We start from the raw sequence: 22,638 nt of genomic DNA, 5'->3' as shown, positions 1-22,638 counted from the left end.
CTCTCCACTCGAAAAGCCATATCCAGTCAGTTAACCATTTAAACCATAAATATATTTAGTTAAACGGGTGGCCCAGGGCTTGGTCCACTCCTTTTTTCCCTCTACACCAAAGTTCCTCGTGACAATTGCCGATCTACACAACACTTCTCAATCTGCTATTTTCTGTGAATGTTTGCCCCAGAATAGGGACACTGGGTTCTAGGAATCATGTGATTGCCTTATTTTTACAGCCATCCTCTGCCTAAATGCCTCTGATCAGCTGCCCCCAACTGGCCCTATTGCCCGGAACGAGAGAGGGCATGTGATGGCTGAAGGACACGGTGCTACAGCACTACAGTGCTGCACAAAGACGAGCCGCCGCTCACAATGAAGGCAGGGATCAGACAGGAGGGAGGGAGGGAAGAGTGGAGAGGCAGGCGAGGATGTGGCAGAGATACTGCAGACCGGCTTATCCCTTCAGAGTGGTACGCAGAGTCTGGACAGCCCAGGAAGTGGTCATAAAAAATCCATTAAATACGAGCATAACAAAACATGTTCTTTGTGTCTCCAGTATCCAGGTTTATCGTCATTACTAAAACATATGGCTTGCTGTCAATGACACAACCAGAGCATTTATTAGGAAAACCCAATATCCTTTGTGTGTGTGTGTGTGTGTGTGTGTGTGTGTGTGTGTGTGTGTGTGTGTGTGTGTGTGTGTGTGTGTGTGTGTGTGTGTGTGTGTGTGTGTGTGTATGTGTGTATGTGTGTGTGTGTGTGTGTTATAGATAAGACTTCAAAAGCAAACAGGGACTAGTCTCATCAGAGCATCCACGGATGAACAGCCCCAACCAAAATAAAGCATAACAAACATGAATAAACCAAAAGGACTGCTACCTTGTCCCCATTGCTTAGAGGAACTCTAAATTTGCACCAGGGCGCCTCATCTTCAAATAACAGAAAGGGGTGGAAGATGAATCTGGCACACAAACTACAATAACCATTTAACTCTGTGAAGTAATGCTTGATTAGATGAAGATGAAGGATTGGTGGTTGTTGGCATTACAAAGTTACTTTCTACTGTACAATGGTAAACGTCCCCCCCCCCCCCGCAATTTTCCAATAAACAGACAAATCCAAATATAAAATAATAAATGTGAGTATAATTAGAATGAATGGAAATACTTGTGCGAAGGCTTTCTTGTTTTCCACTGAAACCAGTTTGATTTGATACATGATTTTAGTAGCGTAAAACATCCCTTTAGCTTACCAATTTCCATCTCGATGAAGGTGGCTTCCTCTGGCAGGGCCCGTGGAAGCACCCCTGGGTCACTGAAGCTGGTTCTCAGCAACATGGCAATGACGAAGAGGAAGAGCACAGCTGCGAAGACTGGGATGGAAGGGGACAGATGGATAGCCAGGTACGGGCATCTATAGAGGGGAGGAAAAGAAAAACCTTATAGCTTAAAAATTCAGTAAAAAAGGCTGGACAAACTGTGACAAATTCATTCAAGGAAATTGCTCTTCCTTCAGTTAGCAATAAACAAGGGCATATGCAATATCTAGGTGCGACTAGTAAAACAATTACCTCTGCTTTGAGCTGTTAATTATGGGCACAAAGCAATCATGTGTTGACCTGGTTTAATTCCACAAACAAATACTCGCTATCTGGTTTAAACATTTATACATTATTTATTTCTTTGCTACAGAAAATCCACTGAAGAGATAACAGCCAGAATAGAAACCGCTCCCTTTCAAATAATCAATGAGAGACTAGACTAGACTTCAGTGTTTTCTAATTGTCAAACAAACAGGGCAGCATGTGCAGCTGGTGGATAGGAGAACAATATGATACACAATCTGTAGTGGTGTACTCTGCATGAGGTCATGAACCAGCCTCTGTCAGACACTATGCTCCTTGATCTGACCTGTTCTGGGCTAAGCTGGAGTGCATGGTGGTGAATACACAACACTTTTGGTGGGGCGACTGGTGGTGAGACACGGTATCATCACTCCAATCGCCAAGCCCAGCTACAGCCAACATTGCAAAAAGGCCTAGTCTTCATCAATGGTGGCCCGATGCATGCTGCAGCACAAAGCATGGCAACACAGACTGGAGGCTTGTGCATGCAGTTATTAATAGATAAACTACACAGTCCCCCCCACACACACGCACGCACGCACACACACATCTGCATCCCATGCGGAGGGATCATACATTCATAATGCAATGCTAAATAGTGCTACGGGATTCGATCGTACTGTGCCATAGCCTGTTGTACAGTATATGTGACTAACTGGGTATCGCATGTCATACATGCACAGCTGATATCATCGTCAGAATACACTAAGCTGTGTGATATGGGGTATTGTGTCTGACAATAATTATGTTATGTGAAGTAAAAATGTTGTAAAAATGCAGATTTGAAGATACATGCTATGTAATGCAAGAAACAAGAAGAAGAATGAAACTGTCCTCGTTTGGTTATCAACAACGTTTTTGCTTTGTCTTGTTTGGATGGCGTTTCCTGCTTACACCACAATACATACAGCTCAGAGGAAACGTGGAAAAGGAATGGGAGTAGAGAGAGAGGGGGGGAAAAAACATAATACAGGATGGAACGAAGTCCAACTATTCCTAGTACAGTATCGCAGCATCTAGACAAGCCAGGTAAGTCAGCATACCTAAGCATACTGGCACAAATGGCTCACTACACCTGCCGGACGGGTCTGATTAGTTTTTTCCAACGGATGCTTTTTCACACCAACGGGGGGAAAAATGTCAGCACAGATTAAATCGATACAAACCTCCACCGCTTCAGATCAAAAGAATGCTTGTTCCATTTGTTAGCATAGAAGACAGCAGAGGACAGCCAGTCAATTCAGACAGAGAGGGCGGGGCGGGGGACTCGGCCTATGGGCCCCGCAGTCAGTCGGTAATGTGTAATTGCAGTCCTGATGACTGGGTAAGTATTCAAAGCACACTCACATCATCGCTTCCCATCAGGAGGACTCGACATCCTTCCTGGACGTGGCCGTTTCCCTCAGGGTGGCAGTGACACTGTGGGTGTTTATCAGTCACCGCAGCCGTGACAAAAAAACTCCAAATATTGGAAGAGGCCCCTTTCCCCCACACAGCGAAATCTGTTTCTGCCAACCAGGCCATCAATCAGCCCTCAGGGAAATTATTTTCTCTAGTGTCACCTGCCTGAAACTATGGAGTAATGAGTACATTTCTAAGGCATTCTTTACTTTATTCTTCCCCTGTTTCTCTGACCTTGCCATGCAAATAAAGAAGGCTGTGTGATCTATATTTAGCTCAGACTTAATGGACTGCCACAGCGACTGCTGTAAAATCATTAGACAGTGGACTTTCGTCATATCCCAAGCATGAGGCCTACTCCTAAAATGCAACCGTATGTGTCTTCTTTGAATAAACAGAAGAGATAAGATGACCGTCACTTTTGCTATATGCAAAGTCACCATCACGGTCTCTGCCATGGGACATTAGGTAAATTATGTGGGGTGTAAAGTTCACCGCAAACTGTCTAGTGTCTAGCCTCTGGGGCAGAGGTGGGGATTCTCAGTAAAAGGTCTGCATTTCCATAGCACCTTTATCCAAAGCGCTTGCGTTAGCTTCACATTCACACACCGACATCAAGAGGCAACCATGCAAGATACCACCCTCATCTGGAGCAGTTAAGGGTTCCGGGTCTTTCTCAAGGACACTTTGACGCAAATCCAGGAAATAGCCAGGATTTGAACTGGGAAGCTTACGGTTCCCAGGCGGCCACTAGGAACCTCTAATCTACACTTTGATCTGTGGGATTTCCCTCTCAACACAGCATGATACAAGCTTGGAGATAGGAAGCTTCTGAAGGATTCTTGCCGAATTCAAATCATCTCTATTGTAGTATGACTAAACCCAAGAGCATATCAACGTCAGATGTAGGCTTATTCCTGAGCAAATCCTGACTCTTTGCACGTGTTGAACATTTCATGCTCTGCCTTTTTACAGGTGCAAGCCATTGGAGATCTGTGAGAATCAAAATGTAAATTAATTATGCACTTGCTGTGTAAGCACACAGAGACACTCTGTAACTTCCCTTTGTTTTAACAACATCTGAATTATCTGTGAGTCACGCTCCCTTTCTACGTAGCAAAACAATAATGTAACTTTGTTGTAGAGCACCGCTTACACAAATGCTGGAAATGTAATTTAGTTCCCCACCCACAGCAAATTGCTCCATCCATAACCCCAGCAGAAATTCTGATAAAAAGCTAGCTTCATCCATCCCTCTGCGGCAGATATTCCTTCTCCCCTAGTCGGATGCATGCAGACCACTACTGTAGCTACAGTATGAGCAGTTTAGCTACAAATATCTGGTCAGAGATACAACATTTTTACCTCTTCAATACCCTAATCCGGATTGCGAGTGCATTTCTGAATGGATGTATTAAAGCTACAATCTGTTACCTTTAAATCCTATCCTATCTTTATTATGCAACACTTAAATACTGTATGATATAACTGATGGACCAAGTACTGTGCCATGAAATACAGGAATCATCAAGCAGCTGGGATTAAAGAAGGTTACATCATGAGCCTGAAACAGCTGAACTGCTAAATACAAGGGCAGAATGAAAAATAATAGTGAATCTGATGAGAATGATTTGATTTCAGGCGCATGAAACACAACACCAGTGGCCTGGCAGCTAGAGGGAAGGGCCACATAATGCGCTTATGGAAAAATCAATACATGCATAACAACACATCCCAGTACCACAATTATCTACAAACCGAGTAGAGTCCGAAACCTTATGCCCCCTCCTAAAAAAATGAAATAAATAAAGACTAGATATGCAGTGAGTGCACACCAGTGACCCTTATGAGTCTATTTTACTTGAAATCGTGTACTTTGTTGACCGGGGTCCCTCAGGGATCTATACTTGGCAACCTCCTATTTTCCCTCGACGCATCTTTGCTGAAAATAGCAGATCTACAAGCTCACAATATGACACATCGCGACATCTTGTGTGCTTATTTTCACAGAATGTTTGCTTATTTTCGCCGAATGCTCGCCCATTATGACATGCCCAGAATAGGTACGCATGTATGTATGGGTTCATCTGGTTAAGTGAACACCCCAGAATTGACTGTGTAGAAATTGATTCCCTACCTGCAGGGCACATGATAATATGGGTAAAAGCATCTCTTCCTCACCAGCAACAAAAACAACACACCCTCTACCAGGGCAGCTCGCGGAGAACAAAGACAGTATATCATGGTTATTGTAAATGGGGCATGTACTGTCAGCTGGGCATAAATCACAGGTCCTGGCTGGTAAACTGCAGCCAGGAGCCGCTGTTTGACGGGCTGACTGGGAGGCAGGGTGGGGTGGAGGTGGCTGGGGGAACTCAGATCTCTGTTACCAGATCTCCCCTATGGCCACAGACACTCTGCATGGTCAGCACTGCACCTCCCCTCCTTACAACCCCACTACTGGAGGAGGGGGCCACTCCATCAGCAACCTTACGCACACTGTGTCCTCCACCTTATGACACCATAATCTAATAAAGCACACACACACACACACACGTGGCCTCGTGAACACCTGCACACGACAACACACAGACAAAACATGCAGTCTTCCTCACTACATGCATGCACCTTCCCTGCTGGCATGGCTCGTCATCCCAGGTGACACACTGCCAGTAGACTCCTGTTCCTCTGGCTAAGTTTCATGGACGCTAACTACTGCACGCACGCACGCACGCACGCACGCACACACACACACACACACACACACACACACACACACACACACACACACACACACACACACACACACACACACACACACACACACACACACACACACACACACACACACACACACACACACACACACACACACACACACACACACACACACACACACACACACACACACACACACACACACACACACACACACACACACACACACACACACTTTTGATATCGATACTGTGACGATATCGTACTGTGTGATGATAAGACACATAATGCCATATCACGATTCCACAATATTAAGATATCTAAAATCCCAGACGATATCTAGTCTCATATAACACGATCGATATAAATGTATATTAATATATTGCCCAGCCCTGACACAAACATAGAGAGACACACTATGTATGTACTGTATGTGTTACATGTACTGTGTGTGTGACATAGGATGTGAGTAGCTCTAAGGGGACATCAAATGCAGAATATGAGCCAGAGGATAATCAAGCCTTCTTCCTATCACAGGCAAGCTCCCGTTTACAGCATACAGTACAGTAATAGTCATGTAATGAAAATATGTGAAATCCAATTAAAAATAGAATCACTGCTGAGTAGAGGGGGGGCAAAACACAATCCTTGAATTAAATCTGCTGAGCAAGTAAGAAAACAGACTGGGTACACCAACTCACACACCCATTTGTTTGGCCTTCTGTCTGATTGTGTATTCGTAGCTCATTTCCGCAATTTAGCGCTAGTTCTTGCATAGTGCCGCCTCTCGACATGGGCTGCTGATGCCCGGCGATAAGAATGAGACGTCTGCTTGGCTGTTGTTGGAAGTGCTCCAGGCTACGCTGACGGACACTGGTCTCTCTGTTCTTCCATCTGTGCCCCAGCGCGTTACGGCTCACCCTGAAGCCAACACCAAAGCAATGAATCCTCACATTCAGAGAGTAGTGCTACAGGCAGTGCGTGTGGTGGAGCTAAGATGATGAGATAAGAACGCATCATCAGTACTTTGCACGGTCTCAAACAAATTGACTCGCTGGAATCGCTTTAGAAAGACCAGCGGCTCAAAGAAAGCAAGAGGTTGGTTCTCCTCCAGGGATCATGGTTATAACAATAGTATATCACAATAGTGGTACTTTTTTCTGACAGATAATTAAGTCCTAATTATAATATAGGGCTTAAGGCGTTAATATAGAGGAAGTCTATTTGTCACACAACAACATATATAGTACTGCTACTGCTATATGACAAAAAGACAATCAAACTTTAGAAAATGTTGGAAAATGTGCCCAAAATAGCGACACCAAGGTTTATGAAAATTAACATGCTTATCTTCATTCTTTATCTTCAAAACAATGATTGTTTGTACCATTACACCCAAATAATAATGGTTACATATCACAAGTAAGACGCGCGAACGCGGTAAGCGAACGCAAAAAAAGAAAAAAAAGAATGAAAAACAATATTAAAAAAAAAGTAACCAATAAAAAAAAAATTTTTTTTTTTTAAAAAAAATCTGCGTTAAAAGGAGCATCTTAGAAAAATACAAATTCACAAAAAAAAAACTTGGAATGTTTTTGAACAATTCAACAAAGTGTTTGAAGTGCCTGTTTCACCCACTTCCGGGGGGCGGAGCCAAAATCCGAGCCCGATGTATTTGTTCGTAGACCCCCACTTAGGGGGGGTAGAAAAAGTTTGGGAGCGATTCGGGCACTTTTCATTTAACATGGGGTTTCAATGGGGAGTTTTTAGGAGCCTTCTCCGGGGCGTGGCTTCCGGGGGAAGGGGCGGGCTTAAACGCAACCTTGACAGGTGTGTTCAGTTTTCAAAGACCTTTCATTTGATGTATGGTACGTCTAAATTGGACATTTACTTATCTCAGAGGAGCTGCACACAGGCAGTGCACACAGAGAGACAGACAGACAGACAGAGACACAACCCAAGCAGGGTTACATAGTAAGCTCCACTTGGTCGGAGGCGCGGCTTCGCCGCGCCTCCTCCCGCGTTCGCAAAAACATAGGGGTTGAATTGCTATTGGTACAACTAACCAGTTGTACGATTTTTTGACAAAAATTGTAAATATAATAAATAAAATGAATAATAATAATCATGTATATTATATAATATTCTCCTGCTTATTTGCCCAAAGGCCTATTTAACACAACACATTTGCTTATTGGTCTGGTACAGCTACAATAATTATTATATCAAATGTCAGCAATGCATTTAATTCATCATGCATTAGATGCATCCAAAACTCAGAGCCTTATCGCAGAGTATGGCCACACTCTGTCACGCAGGGGTTTCAAATCAGATAACGTCTCAAATTGCCCTGTAATGGTTGAGTTTAGGATTACCCCACCCCTCCACCCTGATCCCTTCCTCCCTCTCTGGCTCAATCTCCATGTTGATATGTATGCCCCTGGAGAGATCATTCTGGGCTGCAATATAAACGTATTGTGCTATCGAGCCTCCAGCCAAGAGCCACTGCAAGGCCTCCCGGAGCCCTGGCGCTTGGTATCAGTCTCGCCCAAGCCGGACAACAGCTCCTTCTGTCCAGGCTAAATAAGAGGAGAGCACACTGCCATAACAGTACAGAGGAGACAGGGATGGGATGGGCTTGTGCTAATGCAGGAGCAGCAACTAGCTGGCCTGGCATTGGCCAGACTGATAACGTGGATTCACTCTCACGTTCCTTCCCGGTATCTGGACTTCGGCCCATAGGGAGCGAGTATGAGAAATCAGAAAATGATCGGGCCAATCAGTGACTGCGTTTCAACATGCTGTCCGTACAACAGTGAAAAGCATTTAAAAAAATCTGATTTCTCATCCTCGCTCCCTATGGGCCGAAGTCCAGACTGATACCGGGGGGGGAACGTGAGAATGAATCCACGTTATCAGTCTGGCCAATGCTAGCAACTAGCTGGTTCGTTCAATTTGTGCCGGTAGCTGTCGTGTGGCCCACCTATACTCAAAATACGGTTACAGTGCCATGACTTTGATTGTGCCTGATGTGTGGGATTGTAGAGTTGAGAAAAGGAGAGGAGGACAGAGAGTAAAAGGGAAATGGGGTGGGTGGGATCATGGGGTAGCGTTTTGTTGAGAAATTGATGGACTATACTGTATATTGATAAATAAAAACAAGTGTTCTCTTAAGACAAAAAGACAAATCCTTAAGAGTAGTTTGGGAAAACACATGCTGCAAATGGTGAGCCGCTGATGGTGTGTGTTCTAATGGATCCATTGGGTTGTGCTAGTGGGTTGAGATAGATAGGAGAAATGCTGAGACAACAAGAGGCCCTTTCACAGAGCCAATTAAATATTAAACACTACAGGAGTAGTCAATAGTAAATCCCTGCTGTCCCTTGGAGTGAATTTTGAGCGAAGAGTACTAGACACAGACCACAATCCGAAACGGTCCATATTGCTGACCATGATGGGGACATAATATTGGGCTCCAGTTTGAGTGTCTGACAGAATGTGCCTTTATGAATGTAGAGCAAGCATCAGAATAAACAAACAATAGTCTACTGATGGAAGACATGCTACAGGGCCCCTTCAGCAGAGCTGCTGGTGTGAGTGGGTCACAATAGCTGCACTATTTTGACAGTAAGCCGCTATTGACCATCCACGACCAGAGATGTAAGGCAGTGCAGTGGTTCTCAACCTGTGGCTCTGGACCCCCAGGGGGATCCCCACATGATTTTGGGGGGGTCCCCAGATGACAATTTAAGGACTTTTAATACCTTTTGAATACCTATAAAATGAAAATAGCAGATCTGCAAGCTCACAATGTGTGAGCTTGTAGATCTGCTATTTTCACAATATTTATCTGTGGAACTCAGTCAAACAAAATGTAATACCTCAACTCCTACAATTCCAAGTGCTTGTACGGGTGGGGGGTCCCCAGTTTAAATATGATTATTTTGGGGGGGTCTCCAGTTCAAATATGAATATTTTGGGGGGTCGCGGCCTGAAAAGGTTGAGAACAACTTATGTATGAATGACTGTCACTTACTCGAATGCAAAGAAGAGCGAGCAGGTGCCGACGATGAGGAACATGGTCAGATAGAAGACGCCCTTCTGTCGGGCCATCATCACTCGTCCATCGCAGCAGAACGTGTTTTTACCCGGGAGCTTCTCCCATTTTCGCACCTTGCGCGTTATCATCATCACCGCCGACATGGTGATGCCTTCGTTCGGTTTCGGGCCAGTATATAGGTGTCCTTTTTTGCTAAATGACAGGATTCATTAGCTTTAAGATAAATACAAAAAAAAATGATCAAGTGTAGCCTAAGCCTTGTCCATTCCGGTGGTGGTGGTATTAAATCAGTCCATGATCTAAAATAATGATAGGCCAATAAATCGCTGAAGATGGTGTGGTCGTACAGCCTGGGGTAGAGTAGACTAACAAATACTGCTGAATAAGAATGTCACACAATCCAAAGACGCATGACAGGTTCAATAACAGCCCGAATATAAATGTATCTCAGCGCGACGAATGTATATAAAGCGTCTTTATCAATGTATGTATATGCGTCGCGGTCATATCTTCACTAACGTTTCATCCATATTTTTTTAGACAAGTGCTTCTCTTCTCATGAATGCACCAGCTCATTCCGATGATATCCAGCTCCCATGCCTCGCTCTATTAAAAGCTGACAATCTCGATTCGTTGCTGCTGTCCCTTGAATATTGTAAAATTGTTGTTGATTGAAATGTATCCAAATGCTTGCGGCGGATCTTTTTGGCGACGAGAAAAAATATCCAGTCGTGGTGGTTCCTGCATTTGAAGACTGGACCTTGGCCAGTTGACATTCATATCATCTCGATAAATCATAAATGATCAAACAGGCGCAATGTTTCATGTTCCAATAAATTATAAGGGAATGAGATATACTGGAAGATGGCGCATAAGCCTGATTCTTTACGAAAAATAATAAAAGATAATTCCTCGTTTCGATTCCGAGCAGGCAAATAAAAATAGTCGTTGGCCTGTATGATAAGGTGTATTTTGCTGTGCTTTCCCGCAGGATGCAATGCTTGCTTGGTTTAGTCAATGGTAGCAGGAAACACGCCTAGATTGAACTGTCTAATCTTAAAGGGACAGAACAGGTAAAATGAAATAAAAAAGAACAAAGGAAAAAACATAACATGTAAACCACATTCATCTAATAAAACAACTTTGTTTTCTAAAAAAAAAAAAAAAAAATGTAATCAGCTACAGATTTTCACATTTTTCTGAGGTTATACCCTCAAGTGGTCACTTTAAAGCCTATACATTCCAATGACAAGGGAATATTTTCCAGTTATTCCTACCTTTCGTAACAAAACTACACTAGTATATGGTACATGACTGTTTGAACAAATTCTGATTTATTGAATTATCTGCATCATATAATTGTTATCAGTCCACCAAATGCTGGGACCAAATATTCCAAAGTATTACCACTTATATAATAAAGAAAATGACAAATTAAAAGCCACATTCTTTAGCAATCATCAGAGGTGGCTTTTCCAAAAATCAGCTAGTCATCTATCCATCTTTAAATTCACAAAACCTGTGTGTGTGTGTGTGTGTGTGTGTGTGTGTGTGTGTGTGTGTGCGTGTGCGTGTGTGTGTGTGTGTGTGTTCATTCTCGAGGTTGGCTGTACTTTTTATTACAGCTTAGAGGAAGCCTTCCTAACCAAAGTGCTAAAATATCATCAGCTAGAGCAGACCATCTCACAGCTAGGCTACAGATGTAAACTTTAGGTTTTTATCTTTGGTAGCCTATAGCCCTATAGGGCACGCACGTGCACAAGTTGGTTGTGAGGGGCCTTCAAATGCCTGGCCTCTCCAAAAGGAGGGCCAAACAGTTAGCCGCTCAATTTGGAGGAGGCGTTGTTTCCTTTACCCATGATTGTTGTCTGCTGTGTTTGTCGAGTATGCCAACATTATTGTATGTACAATGTTCTGCCTTACATGCACTTTGTAACTGGCTGTTTTCCCATTATCTGACTGCACTTCTGCACTTCTGTTTATGTGGACATAAATATTTCAAATGTGTGTGTGTGTTAGTTAGCCTGGAATGGCCAGACTAATATCACTGCATTGTCCGGAATCTCTGTGCTTTCTCTCTCTGCATTTCCGGACAATCCGGTGGTTTCACGGATTGGCCGAGCTTTGCTTCACCTTGTGCTGCTGCACCAAGTGCTAGTAGCGTGTACAATGGAACTCCATTCGTGTATGCCCATGCATGTACATCATCAACACAACGTCTGCAGTTTTTGACGACATCGGGGATACCCGTATCTCAACGTTTAGTCGATCGGTCATATGGAAGTTCAAGTGGGTACTGCGCTGGGTAGTAGGCTACAACGGATATTGCATAAATGGGTGGGGCATGCATTGCAAACTTGCATCGTTCCCAACTTGCATCGTCATGACCATAAAACATTTGATTCTGTGTCAAAATATTTGAATATTTAATTATATTATACTATATTTAACTTTTTTTTGCAGTTTAAGTATTTTAGTATTTTTTTTACACAGAATCAAATGTTCAAATGTGGGCGTGGATTCCCAGCTTGCATCGTTCCCGATTTACATCGTTCCCAACTTGCATGGTCCCCGAGTACGGGCACCAGTCTAGTAGTAACAACAAGAAAAATAATAATAATAATAATAATAATCAACTAGTTTTTATGTTTAACACATGCATATAAATAATGTGTGGGGGGGAAATCACCTATTCTCATACTTAGCAGAGGCCTTTTTTGCACTTCTTGCTTTTGTGTACTATGTCTGGGGGCAGCTCAACTGTACTATTCAATGAAGCAGAAGTTATATGTATATTTGTGTGTAGGAAGATCAGATCCAATATAAATATCAATATATTAGACTAAGTCATAACACTATAAGTAAAGTATTTACAACCAGACGGTGTTAAGAAAAAACGTAAAAAGGAATATTATGAGAGTAAAATATTTTTGTTTTAAGGGTCCATTTTTATACCTTAGTGTGCACACAAAGGACTACACTAATTGATGACATGTACAGTAACATTACCATGAGCAGCAGGTTGGACAAAACCATAGATGACCCAGAGTGGATAATAGATGTCCTTTCCACTAATGTACCGGAGGCTGTAAAGTAGTAGATATAAGATAGCACACATCACTCACCATCAGCTGGAGTCTCGCTTTTTACATCAATACCCACGGAGGGCCATCAGTGATTAAGGGCTTGTCAGGCGTATCCTCGGCTGAACCGTGAACTCAGGCTGAATGCCAGGTGTACTTGCAGGTAAAAGTCATACATTTGATATTGTGTGCCACTTTTATGTGGAGTGGATGGGAATAGGTGATTGAAGTAGTTTTTTTAAATCTCAGGTCTGAAATATAAATAATAAAAGCTGTGTGAGGAGAGCTTGATGAATCCAAAGTCAAGTGTGTAAATGTTTCAAATACTAGAATCTTAAAATTCTGGCTTCAATAACTAACAGAATTTTTAGTTCTGCCTCAGAGCCTAGTCTAGTGGTCATCACATGTTGTTGGACAGTGGGAACAGCTTGCCTTCATGCCCTTCATTTGAGTATTACAATCATAGTGAATTTGTTTTTACTCCATTAGATTTCCGAGCAAATATATTATGTTGTTAATACATTTAATAAAGATTTTACATGTTAGTGCAACAGGTTCAGCATACACACACACCGCTCATAAACAAAAAAAAACATTTTTAATTTACCATAAATTAATTTACCATGTGAGGATGTAATTCATACAGATCAGTGCTTTGAAGAAGGAATTGCTCATATCACGGAAATAAACGTGGTTTAGCTTTTATGATGTAACATGCCATTATTAATACAAGTTTGTGATGAATGTAATCTTTTGGCTTTGTCTCCACCTATTGGTACATGATGATACCTTCATCAACAGAGTGGCCGACTGGCCGTGAGCTTGGGATATAATTTAGTCGCTGAAGTGATGTCCCATTCAATTTTTGCATTTAAAAGGCATCTTTGTTTGAGATTCTTATTTGCAATCATGGATGTACACGACCTACAGTCCATCATAACTTGTCTGTTTTTTTTACAATAAAGTTTTCCTCTTCAAACTGTCCGGTCATAATAATAGTCCGACAGGGAACATGTTTAAGATTACATTGCAGGTCTTCTTCCTGATATCCTTTTTTCACGATTACTTTTGTTTGGTCAAATATTGTATTCGTGGGCCGTTGAAATGGAACACGTCCCGTGCGTCCGTGTCCCGCAATGCCATGCACAGAAAATGAGGTACCCCGGTTGAGAACGTATATTTGCTTAAATATACTGTAATTGCAACGAAATCGCTTAGCCCTAGAATGTCTGTGATCTTACGGTACATACATTTGGAATACAGTAAATTAATGTAAGATCATAGACATTCTGGGGCTACGAAATCGCTAGCTGTGATATCACATACATTTATATACACAGCCATATATCTAGCCTTAGATCAAGACAATCGTAGATGTATTTTATCGAGTCTGACTTTTACTTTCTTATCTACGTGAGTAAGATACTAAAGTTTACCCAGGAATGTCATCAGTAAAGCTCGTATTTCTCCAAACATGTACAAATGCAAAATATAAGGTGCTTACCCGCTTGCCGCAAATGTTCACTAGGTGTCCGGAGTATTTGTGCAATGTATTAGTCCATATTCTTCAATAAAGAAGTGTTTTAATCCCGTCTGTCGCCGAACGCCATTTCCCCCCCTCTTTTACTTCCTGTTTACATTTAGTGTAATTCTGGCTTTCACCGGATGCGCCCCGCCACTACCGCCCATTGGGAACTTCCGACAGAATTGGCTACAGACGGCATTAAAACTCTTCTTTATTGAAAAATGTGGACTAATACATTGCACAAATACTCCGGACACCTAGTTAACATTTGGGGCAATATTGCATTGTACATTTGTTTGGAGAAATACGGGCTTTACTGGTGACATTCCAGGGCAAACGGGGGGGGGGGGGTCGCTAAGACTCGTAGATATAAAAATGACAAAACGATCAAATACATATACGATAGTCTTGATCTAAGGCTACCATTGATCACTCCTCCTATGCCCTCCTGCGTTGGCGACTCATTCATAGCGCCCCGTTTGTACTCACCCAATAATGAAATGCTGGGACTTGGTTGCCAGTTGCCAGTTGCCACTTGACTTGGTTATTGCGGGGTAATTAATATCACCTGTCGATTTGTGTGCCCCATATATATGCGCTCACTGCACTGGAAGAAATGTATGGAATACATGAAATGTATGTCATATCACCAGTGGTGGATATAGTACTCACATGTCTTCCTTACAAGTATCAATACTGCAATGTAGAATTATTCTGTTACGTAAAAGTAAAGTAAAGTAAAAGTACAAAAGTATGGTATCAAAACGTACTTAAAGTAACAAAAGTAAAAGTACTCATTATGCAGAATGTCCCATTTCAAGTTTTCAAATGTATAAAAATCTTTTGGAAATATTTTCAAATGGCCGAAATGTACAGTATATAGGGCAGAAGTGGTTATTGAGTTTTTGTTTTGTAATAATCTAAATCTATTAAGTAGCCTAACTAGTAACTAAAGTTTTCAAATAAATGTAGTGGAGTAAAAGTGCAATATTTGGATCCGAGATGTAGTGGAGTAGAAGTAAAAGTATTGGAAATTGGAAATACTCAAGTAAAACTTTACTTAAGTAAATGTACTTAGTTACTTTACACCACTGGCTGTGTATATCGAATACATGTATGTAATATCACAGCCATTCTAGGGCTACGAAAGCGCTACTTTGTTTAAGATAGTTTAGGTGATCTTATGCCCATTGCGATTGATTGATTGATTGATTGAATACTTCATTAACAGTTTGCAAATAGTACAAAGGTACGATTTTACAATGATTATTACAGGGATAACACAAAAATAATTCCTAGGGGCTTGTTTCCATTGTGATCCTGCATACAGACGGTTGATTGGTAAACCTTAGATCAAACAATTTATTTTGAAATTTTGTTTTCTTTTACTGTTTGTTTATTATTATTATTTCATAGGACAGATTTGCAGTCCCAAGGAATTCTAGACCTGAGATTCTGTCTACAGAAAAACTATGATGGGAGAGTGGCCCTGCCCATCTTACCTTCTTGTCTATCAAACCTTCTGCAAAGCCTCAAAAACCAAGTGGCTTCCAATGGTATCTGTGAAATTGTTTGGAGTCAGGTAATGGAGGCTGTTGTGTTGGAGTAGTACTATTCAGTATTACTACCTACAGTAATAGCAATGGGTGAATTGGTTTGTTTAGAAAACAATAAAATGACCGGCGTCTACACTTGCACATTAAGGACAACTTTATTTAGGCAAAGTTTCGGTCAATAGACCTTCAAGCAACAGATGCCTGAAGAAGGTCTATTGACCGAAACGTAGCCTAAATAAAATTGTCCTTATTGTGCAAGTGCAGACGGTGTGTGGGTCATTTTATTGTATTCTAGATGTATCCCTGTCTACGCACCCGTCTCTGAGCTGATCAGGTGTGCATAAGACCTTGCTTTTTCCTGTGAATTGGTTTGTTTAAAAATGCAGTGCATTTCACTCTGTTTTGTCTTGTTTCTGAAACAGGCACTGCAAAAATCAAAGAGGGAGAGGGGAAGGACAACTGGCAATAAACTAATTAAAGTCCTGCAGGATCTGTTGGAATCTTATGGAGAGAGCTGGACAGAGGATCTGAAAGGGGACATTCCTCACAGCTACCAACGTCATGGAGACTTGGTAATACTGGCAGACAACCTTTTCTCTCTGCCAGTGTGGAAGAAAATGGGTAACAGCCTTACCTTTCGGTTACACTTTGCTTTCATCAAGAGGTGTGCCAAATATTCAGTTACAATACATTATACTTACTGCACTAGGTCAAGAGCTGTGGCCAGCCGTCACCGAGGGGCTGGGTGCAAAGCGCCTGGCACAGATGAGCCAAATCTCCAGGGATGGTTTTCGAACACCTACGGTGACCATGCTCTTAGGAGAACACAGCTGGGTGACACATATAGACAATGGAATAAGGTGAAACATAGGCCTAATCAATCAGCACTGTCTTTTTATGTTATACATTGTCCCACATATGAAGTTGCATCTGTTAAAAGTCCTATTATTGTTTCAGGTATGACTTTGATGTTACCAAATCCATGTTCTCAGCTGGTAATATCACAGAGAAGCTCCGGGTAGCTGCTTTTGACTGCAGAGGGGAGACCGTGGTGGATCTATATGCAGGTAGGAAAACTATACAGAACCATCATCTGTAAATAAAATATATTTTACACACAGGAATCTGTGATTCCATCTTAAATTATCTGGATTATTATTGTATTTAAAAAAAAAAGGTACCACAAAATTAAATCGGTTATTGGACGAAATTTTTATATCGTACATCGCTAACTGAAACTAGTTTCCATGTTTTCACCCACTTCTTATTGTATACATACATAGAGGAATCACATATTTTACTTCACAATCCCTTTAAATTTAGTTAATAAGTACAATTAATCTCAGGTATAATTAATCTTTTTGTCTCAGGTATTGGATACTTTACTCTCCCATATTTGGTGCATGCAGGAGCTAGCCACATTCATGCTTGTGAATGGAATGCTGATGCAGTGATAGCACTGAGGAAAAACCTTGAGGAAAACAAGGTATCAAATCGCTGTACTGTTCACTATGGAGACAACAGACAAGTAAGAAGGAAACATCTCTTTTTACATTTCATAGCATTAATCATTCATTTCATAAGAATAAATAAGACACTTTACACCTGAAGAAATTAGTTTAGAGCAGTTGTGTAAAACAAAAAGACATGTTGAAGGAGTTCCACACCCTGCTGCAGCTTGTGATGAAGGTCTATGACCGAAACGTCGCATTAAACTTTTAAAGTTTATAAGCTGTGCGGGACTCCTGTGTGGGACTACTTCACTCTTCAACATAAATCATCATTGACTTACAATGACTGAAGCTTCCCTCACTTAATCATGCAATAAACCATTAAGCACTTAATCCTATTTAATACTATGATTGTATGACGGTGTTGCATGAAAATGGCTGATCTAGAAGCTCACAACATGTTGCATCGTGATGTGTTGTGAGCTTGTAGATGTGACATTGGAAAATGTTTTCCTATAATGACATGCCCAATAGAGATGCCAGGTTCAAAGTAGTTACAGGAATGCTCCACTGTGTCAGTGTTTAGCAAATGACAAACAAAATGAGTAAACGTAATGTTTTGGAACATGGCACTTTGTTGTCTGGTCCTACAATAACCAGAATTCACTGTGAAATCTTGTTTCTCAAGGCCATTGCAGAGAGTGGAAATTGGCTGTAGTTTTGATGTCTGCATGATTATGCCATCCACGCAGACAACCTTTCAATTTCCTGCTTCTGCAATAAAAATGTTTACTTTTCCATCAGAATATGGAAATGGTCAACACAATATATCATACAGTAATACAGCTATTAGTTAACCAATTAAGCTCTATTTTATACTTTCAAAAACAGTAAAATAAATAAACGCTGAAGTCTGGATATTTTATGATTGTGAACCTACTTGATGAGAGAAGAGAAAATATATATATACTGCTCAAAGAAATGTAAGGGATCAAAGTGTTCCCTTAATTATTTTGAGCAGTGTATATATATATTTAATAAATAAATAAAGCTGATCTACAAGCTCACAATGCAGTGCATTTTGATGTGTTGTGAGTTGTAGATTTTTCAAATGTTCGCCTACAATGGCATGCAGAAAATAGGAATGCCAGGTTGAAAGTGGTTACATTTCTGTCTACTACAGTAGTACAGCTATTACTTAAATGTCTTGGGAGAACTCGAACACCATTTACTGTAACAACCAATCTGCTTGATGATTCTCAGCTCCAGCTATGTGATGTTGCAGACAGAGTAAACCTTGGACTAATACCAAGCTCTGAGGAGGGCTGGCCTGTTGCCTGTCGACTGCTGAAGAGGAAGACTGGGGGTGTTTTACACATTCACCAGAATGTTACCTCACCAGTACACAGCCCAGCAGTCAATCCAGCTACCAGTGAACTAAACCAAACAGCCTCTGTTAAGAAGACCCACAGAGAGGTTTGGCAAGTCTGGGCTGATGACACAGCACACCGCATTGCCGCTCTATTCAAAGACATCACTTGTGGACCGTGGACAACAAGTATCCAGCATATAGAGCATGTTAAGTCTTATGCACCTCATATTCACCATGTGGTGCTGGACCTGGAGTGCAGACCACTCTAAGCTGAACTGACTGCTAAACTACGTAACACTACAATTTAGGGTGGCAGTGGCTCAGGGGTAGAGTGGCTGGTAGAGCGGCCGGTTGGGTACCGCGAGGTTCCCAGTTCGATCCCGGCCCCCCAGAGTTAGTGTCGAAGTGTCCTTGGGCAAGACACTGAACCCTACATTGCCTCCAATGAATTGGTCGGCGCTAGCTTGCCACCATTGGTGGGAAAAGTGAGGACGCTGGTGTCGACAGTTCGCCCCTTCACCTCCCAATGCCCCCCCCCCCCCCCGTATGAATGAATGAACCATTGTAAAGTGCTTTGAGCACTTGGAAAAGCGCTATAAAATGCAATTCATTATTATTATTTATTAATTCCAATGATGGTTATAAGTATAACACTGTATATCCATATTGCATCTTTTTATTTCTTTACTTTGTTGCACAAAAGTAGCAAAAATGGTCCATCTACAAACTCACAACGCATTGTGAACTTTTAGATTGCCCATTTCACTGAATGCTTGAAATGGCAACCCAAACTCATGTGTGCTCAACATACTGTCTCAACTTCAAAGTACCGCTCTACTATGTTCTGTAATGAGATATTATTCCACCATATTTACCGATATCAGCACTGAGCACACTCCTTAGTTATCTTACTGTAACCTAGCAATGGCCCTGGCCAGCTGTTAAGAACAAAGTAACAAATCCTTTAAGCCTTGTTTGCAAGGTTATAAATTGTATTGTTTAAAGAGAAAGGAAAACCTATTTATACATTTTCATGATGCTGATGAATAATTTTTAATGTAGAGAATTCGCAGCAGTGCTGGAAAAACTTGATGACAGATGCTGTCAAAACATATTCTTTCACTTCTGTGTACATATGCATTGGTGCCTGAATTTTAATTTAAGTGTCAAGACTCAACTGGCAATATGCATATATTTGATATTGTTGTAAAGATTAACAAAATCTTTCATCTAATCAGCTTCCTCCCCATTTTCAGAACATATTGTAAATGAATGGAAATCTTATAGAACTGACATTCACCTTGTCATTTTACCTATTTTAATCCAAAAACATGCTATTTTTTTGTGTAGTCTAATGTTGAATGCTAAAGACTACGCAAAAGATAAAAGTTTAAAATGCTATTGGCACCCTGACAGACTGCATACAATACATGGATTTTGGTTTATATGTACCTTCATGTAATGCAGGGGTTTTCAACTGGTAGTCCGTGGACTACTGGTGGTCTGTGAAGGGTGAAGGCATTGCATGTGGTCCCTGAGCCTGACTATGCATTTAGTAATGTAGGAAAGTGAAGTTTTTTTTTATCGACCACTAGTTTAGAAACAGTGCACTAAATTACTGGGAAGTCGGACGTCAAGTACTTCCACAGAAAAGGGAGTTAGAATCAATCGCATCCCATATAATCAATCGCATGTGTCTCCTTACTCATACATAAGTTGCGATGAATCAGTTAACATTAAAGTTTATTTAGACGGTTAAGAGAACAGAATAAGGGCAACCATGGGTAAGGAATAGATCAGTGGTTATCTTTTTTTTAGCTCTGGACCACTAGCATATCTCAGTTAAATAATGACTGTTAAGGGCTTGATTTAATTCACCACAAATTAACAAATTAAATTAAGCCATTAACCGTCATTATTTAACTTCAAGCTTCCCCCCCACACACACCATGCCCATATCCCCCCTCCCAACACAACATTGGTCCCCAGGTTGATTCTTAGACAGGGTGGTGGTCCCTGGTTCATAATCAGTTCAAACCCCTGATGTAATGGATTAAGTGATTCTGAAATGAGAGATAATTAAGATCTGTCATTTATCCTCAGGGTCTGGGTGTCACAAGTGCTACCACAAAATAAGTTTATTCTCACACATGACTACACTGTGCATTCCAATATTGGTTATCAGCTATTGTAGATTGTTTATTTTTGCTACTTTTGTATGTTCTTCCTGCACTATCTGAAGATATTAAACCTGCTGTTGAAAATGATAGTCCAGATTTACACAACCATCATTGAATCGTCCATCCTCACTGCATCCACCACCATCTGGTTGGCTGCCTCGTACTGACAAGGACAGACTGCAGCAGCAGATGAGAAAGTTACATTGTAATTGTAACCTAGGTTTTCTGAGCAGAGAGACTATCTCTCCATCAGTCTTGATATGATAGAGAACATCCAGTCAGCCAATGTGGTCATTGGTTACAGCCGAAGCGAGCAGGAGAGAATATTGCCTGCCAACTTCTATCAAACACTCTGTACACTTTAAACATGTATAGTAATTATATTAATTTACTGTATCTCCAGGTACCTATGCTACTACACCAGCCTCTACAGTTTATAGTGTACATTGTATTTGTCATTATGTAGTTTCTAGCATTTTCAGCTTATGTTCATATTTTAAATTAAATAGTTGTAAATTGAAATGTTTCTACACTGTTCGACCGTTGCTTCAGTGTAACCAAGACAAATTCTTCATATTGAGGAATCGTAATCATATATATATTTGTTGCAAAGAGTTTCCACATATTATGCGAATACTTGCAATACAAAATTGTGATGATACTGAAAGTCTAAGCCCTCTCTCCATTATTTTGTTGATAAAACTAGACACTTTCATCTTAAAAGTTGTAAATGGTCCATTTGTCTTGAAATATGTTATAATTTTGTTTCAGTCATTACGCATAGATCTAGATAGTTAAGCCGCTGAGGTCAGTTCCATGGATGGGTTTAAAAAGAAAAGTCATCACTAGCCTATAGAAAATACAGATGCTGTGATTTGATATACTTTCCAGGGCAAATGATTTACCATATCCTTATGTAAATAACTGGTGTGAAAAAAACGTTTTTTGTGAAAAAGTTAGAAAAAAGTATATCACTGTTATAGCCTTTGTGTAGGGTAGGCCTGGGGTCTCTGAAAATAAATTCATTGAATTTTTTTCATTGAACTTCAAACTCAACAATTTCCTATCAGGAGAGAGAACCCATTTGTCAATTTCTATTAGTGTTCCAGTTCCCATTTTGTCAGCCACTTTTTTGTTTTTGTTTCATAACGTTCATCACACGTTTTGTATTTAGTGCCTGATGTTATCACACATCAAAAACCACCATGAAACCACTTCCCCACCAATGCAGCCACGGGATGCGATGACGCTTTTGCAGCAAACGCCTTACTTACCAAGTATTATAATACTGACTCGACGAGGACGGGTTGAGTAGATCTCTCTAGAAATCAACAGTGGTGGAGTAAGTAAGTAGGCCTACTACATTTTTGAGCGGTGATCAACAACAGCTGCAACACAAAGATGCAACCAGTTACACTTATTAAACACAAACAGTAGACAGTGCGGCGCATGCAATGCGCCACTTAAAGACATGCACAAAGACTGGCTCAGCACATGTGTGCGCACACACACACACACACACACACAAATGTAAAAGTGACTAAAAAGGCACCACAGGGGGTAAAAAGTAATCAAAGTGAGTAGAACATATTTAAAAGTATATGAGTAAAACACTTAAAAGTAAATAAATTGAATAAAACACACCTTAAAGTAATGCACATTTGTAAAAAAATA

General features: G+C 41.0%; 2 protein-coding genes across 5 annotated transcripts in view; one reads left to right on the top strand and one right to left on the bottom strand.

The window, feature by feature from the left end:
• Window positions 1-10,777, bottom strand: part of zdhhc9 (zDHHC palmitoyltransferase 9) — a 31,873-nt gene extending 21,096 nt beyond the window's left edge. For all 3 annotated transcript variants that reach the window (XM_080416511.1, XM_080416512.1, XM_080416513.1), the window contains exons 1-2: window positions 9,774-10,777; window positions 1,247-1,407 (exon numbers count right to left, since the gene is read on the bottom strand). In XM_080416511.1, coding sequence (XP_080272637.1) covers window positions 1,247-1,407; window positions 9,774-9,940 — 328 coding nt within the window. In that variant the 5' untranslated portion in view covers window positions 9,941-10,777. The remainder of the gene's footprint in view (window positions 1-1,246; window positions 1,408-9,773) is intronic.
• A 3,120-nt stretch (window positions 10,778-13,897) lies between these two features.
• trmt12 (tRNA methyltransferase 12 homolog) lies at window positions 13,898-21,020 on the top strand. Of its 2 annotated transcripts, XM_080415486.1 has the most exons (7): window positions 13,908-14,037; window positions 15,822-15,987; window positions 16,384-16,582; window positions 16,671-16,821; window positions 16,919-17,028; window positions 17,332-17,489; window positions 18,676-21,020. In XM_080415486.1, exons 1-7 carry the CDS (start codon window positions 13,985-13,987, stop codon window positions 19,051-19,053), a joined length of 1,215 nt encoding a protein of 404 aa, XP_080271612.1. In that variant the 5' UTR covers window positions 13,908-13,984; the 3' UTR covers window positions 19,054-21,020. The 2 variants fall into 2 exon arrangements, with proteins under 2 accessions (XP_080271613.1, XP_080271612.1); XM_080415487.1 differs by lacking the exon at window positions 15,822-15,987 and having other exon boundaries at window positions 13,898-14,037.
• Window positions 21,021-22,638: the final 1,618 nt, after the last annotated feature.

Source organism: Gymnoscopelus braueri (genome assembly GCF_963280865.1).
Source record: "Gymnoscopelus braueri genome assembly, chromosome: 20".
NCBI lineage: Eukaryota > Metazoa > Chordata > Actinopteri > Myctophiformes > Myctophidae > Gymnoscopelus > Gymnoscopelus braueri.
The sequence above is the reverse complement of the archived record's forward strand: the minus strand, read 5'-3'. Positions and strand labels throughout refer to the sequence as shown.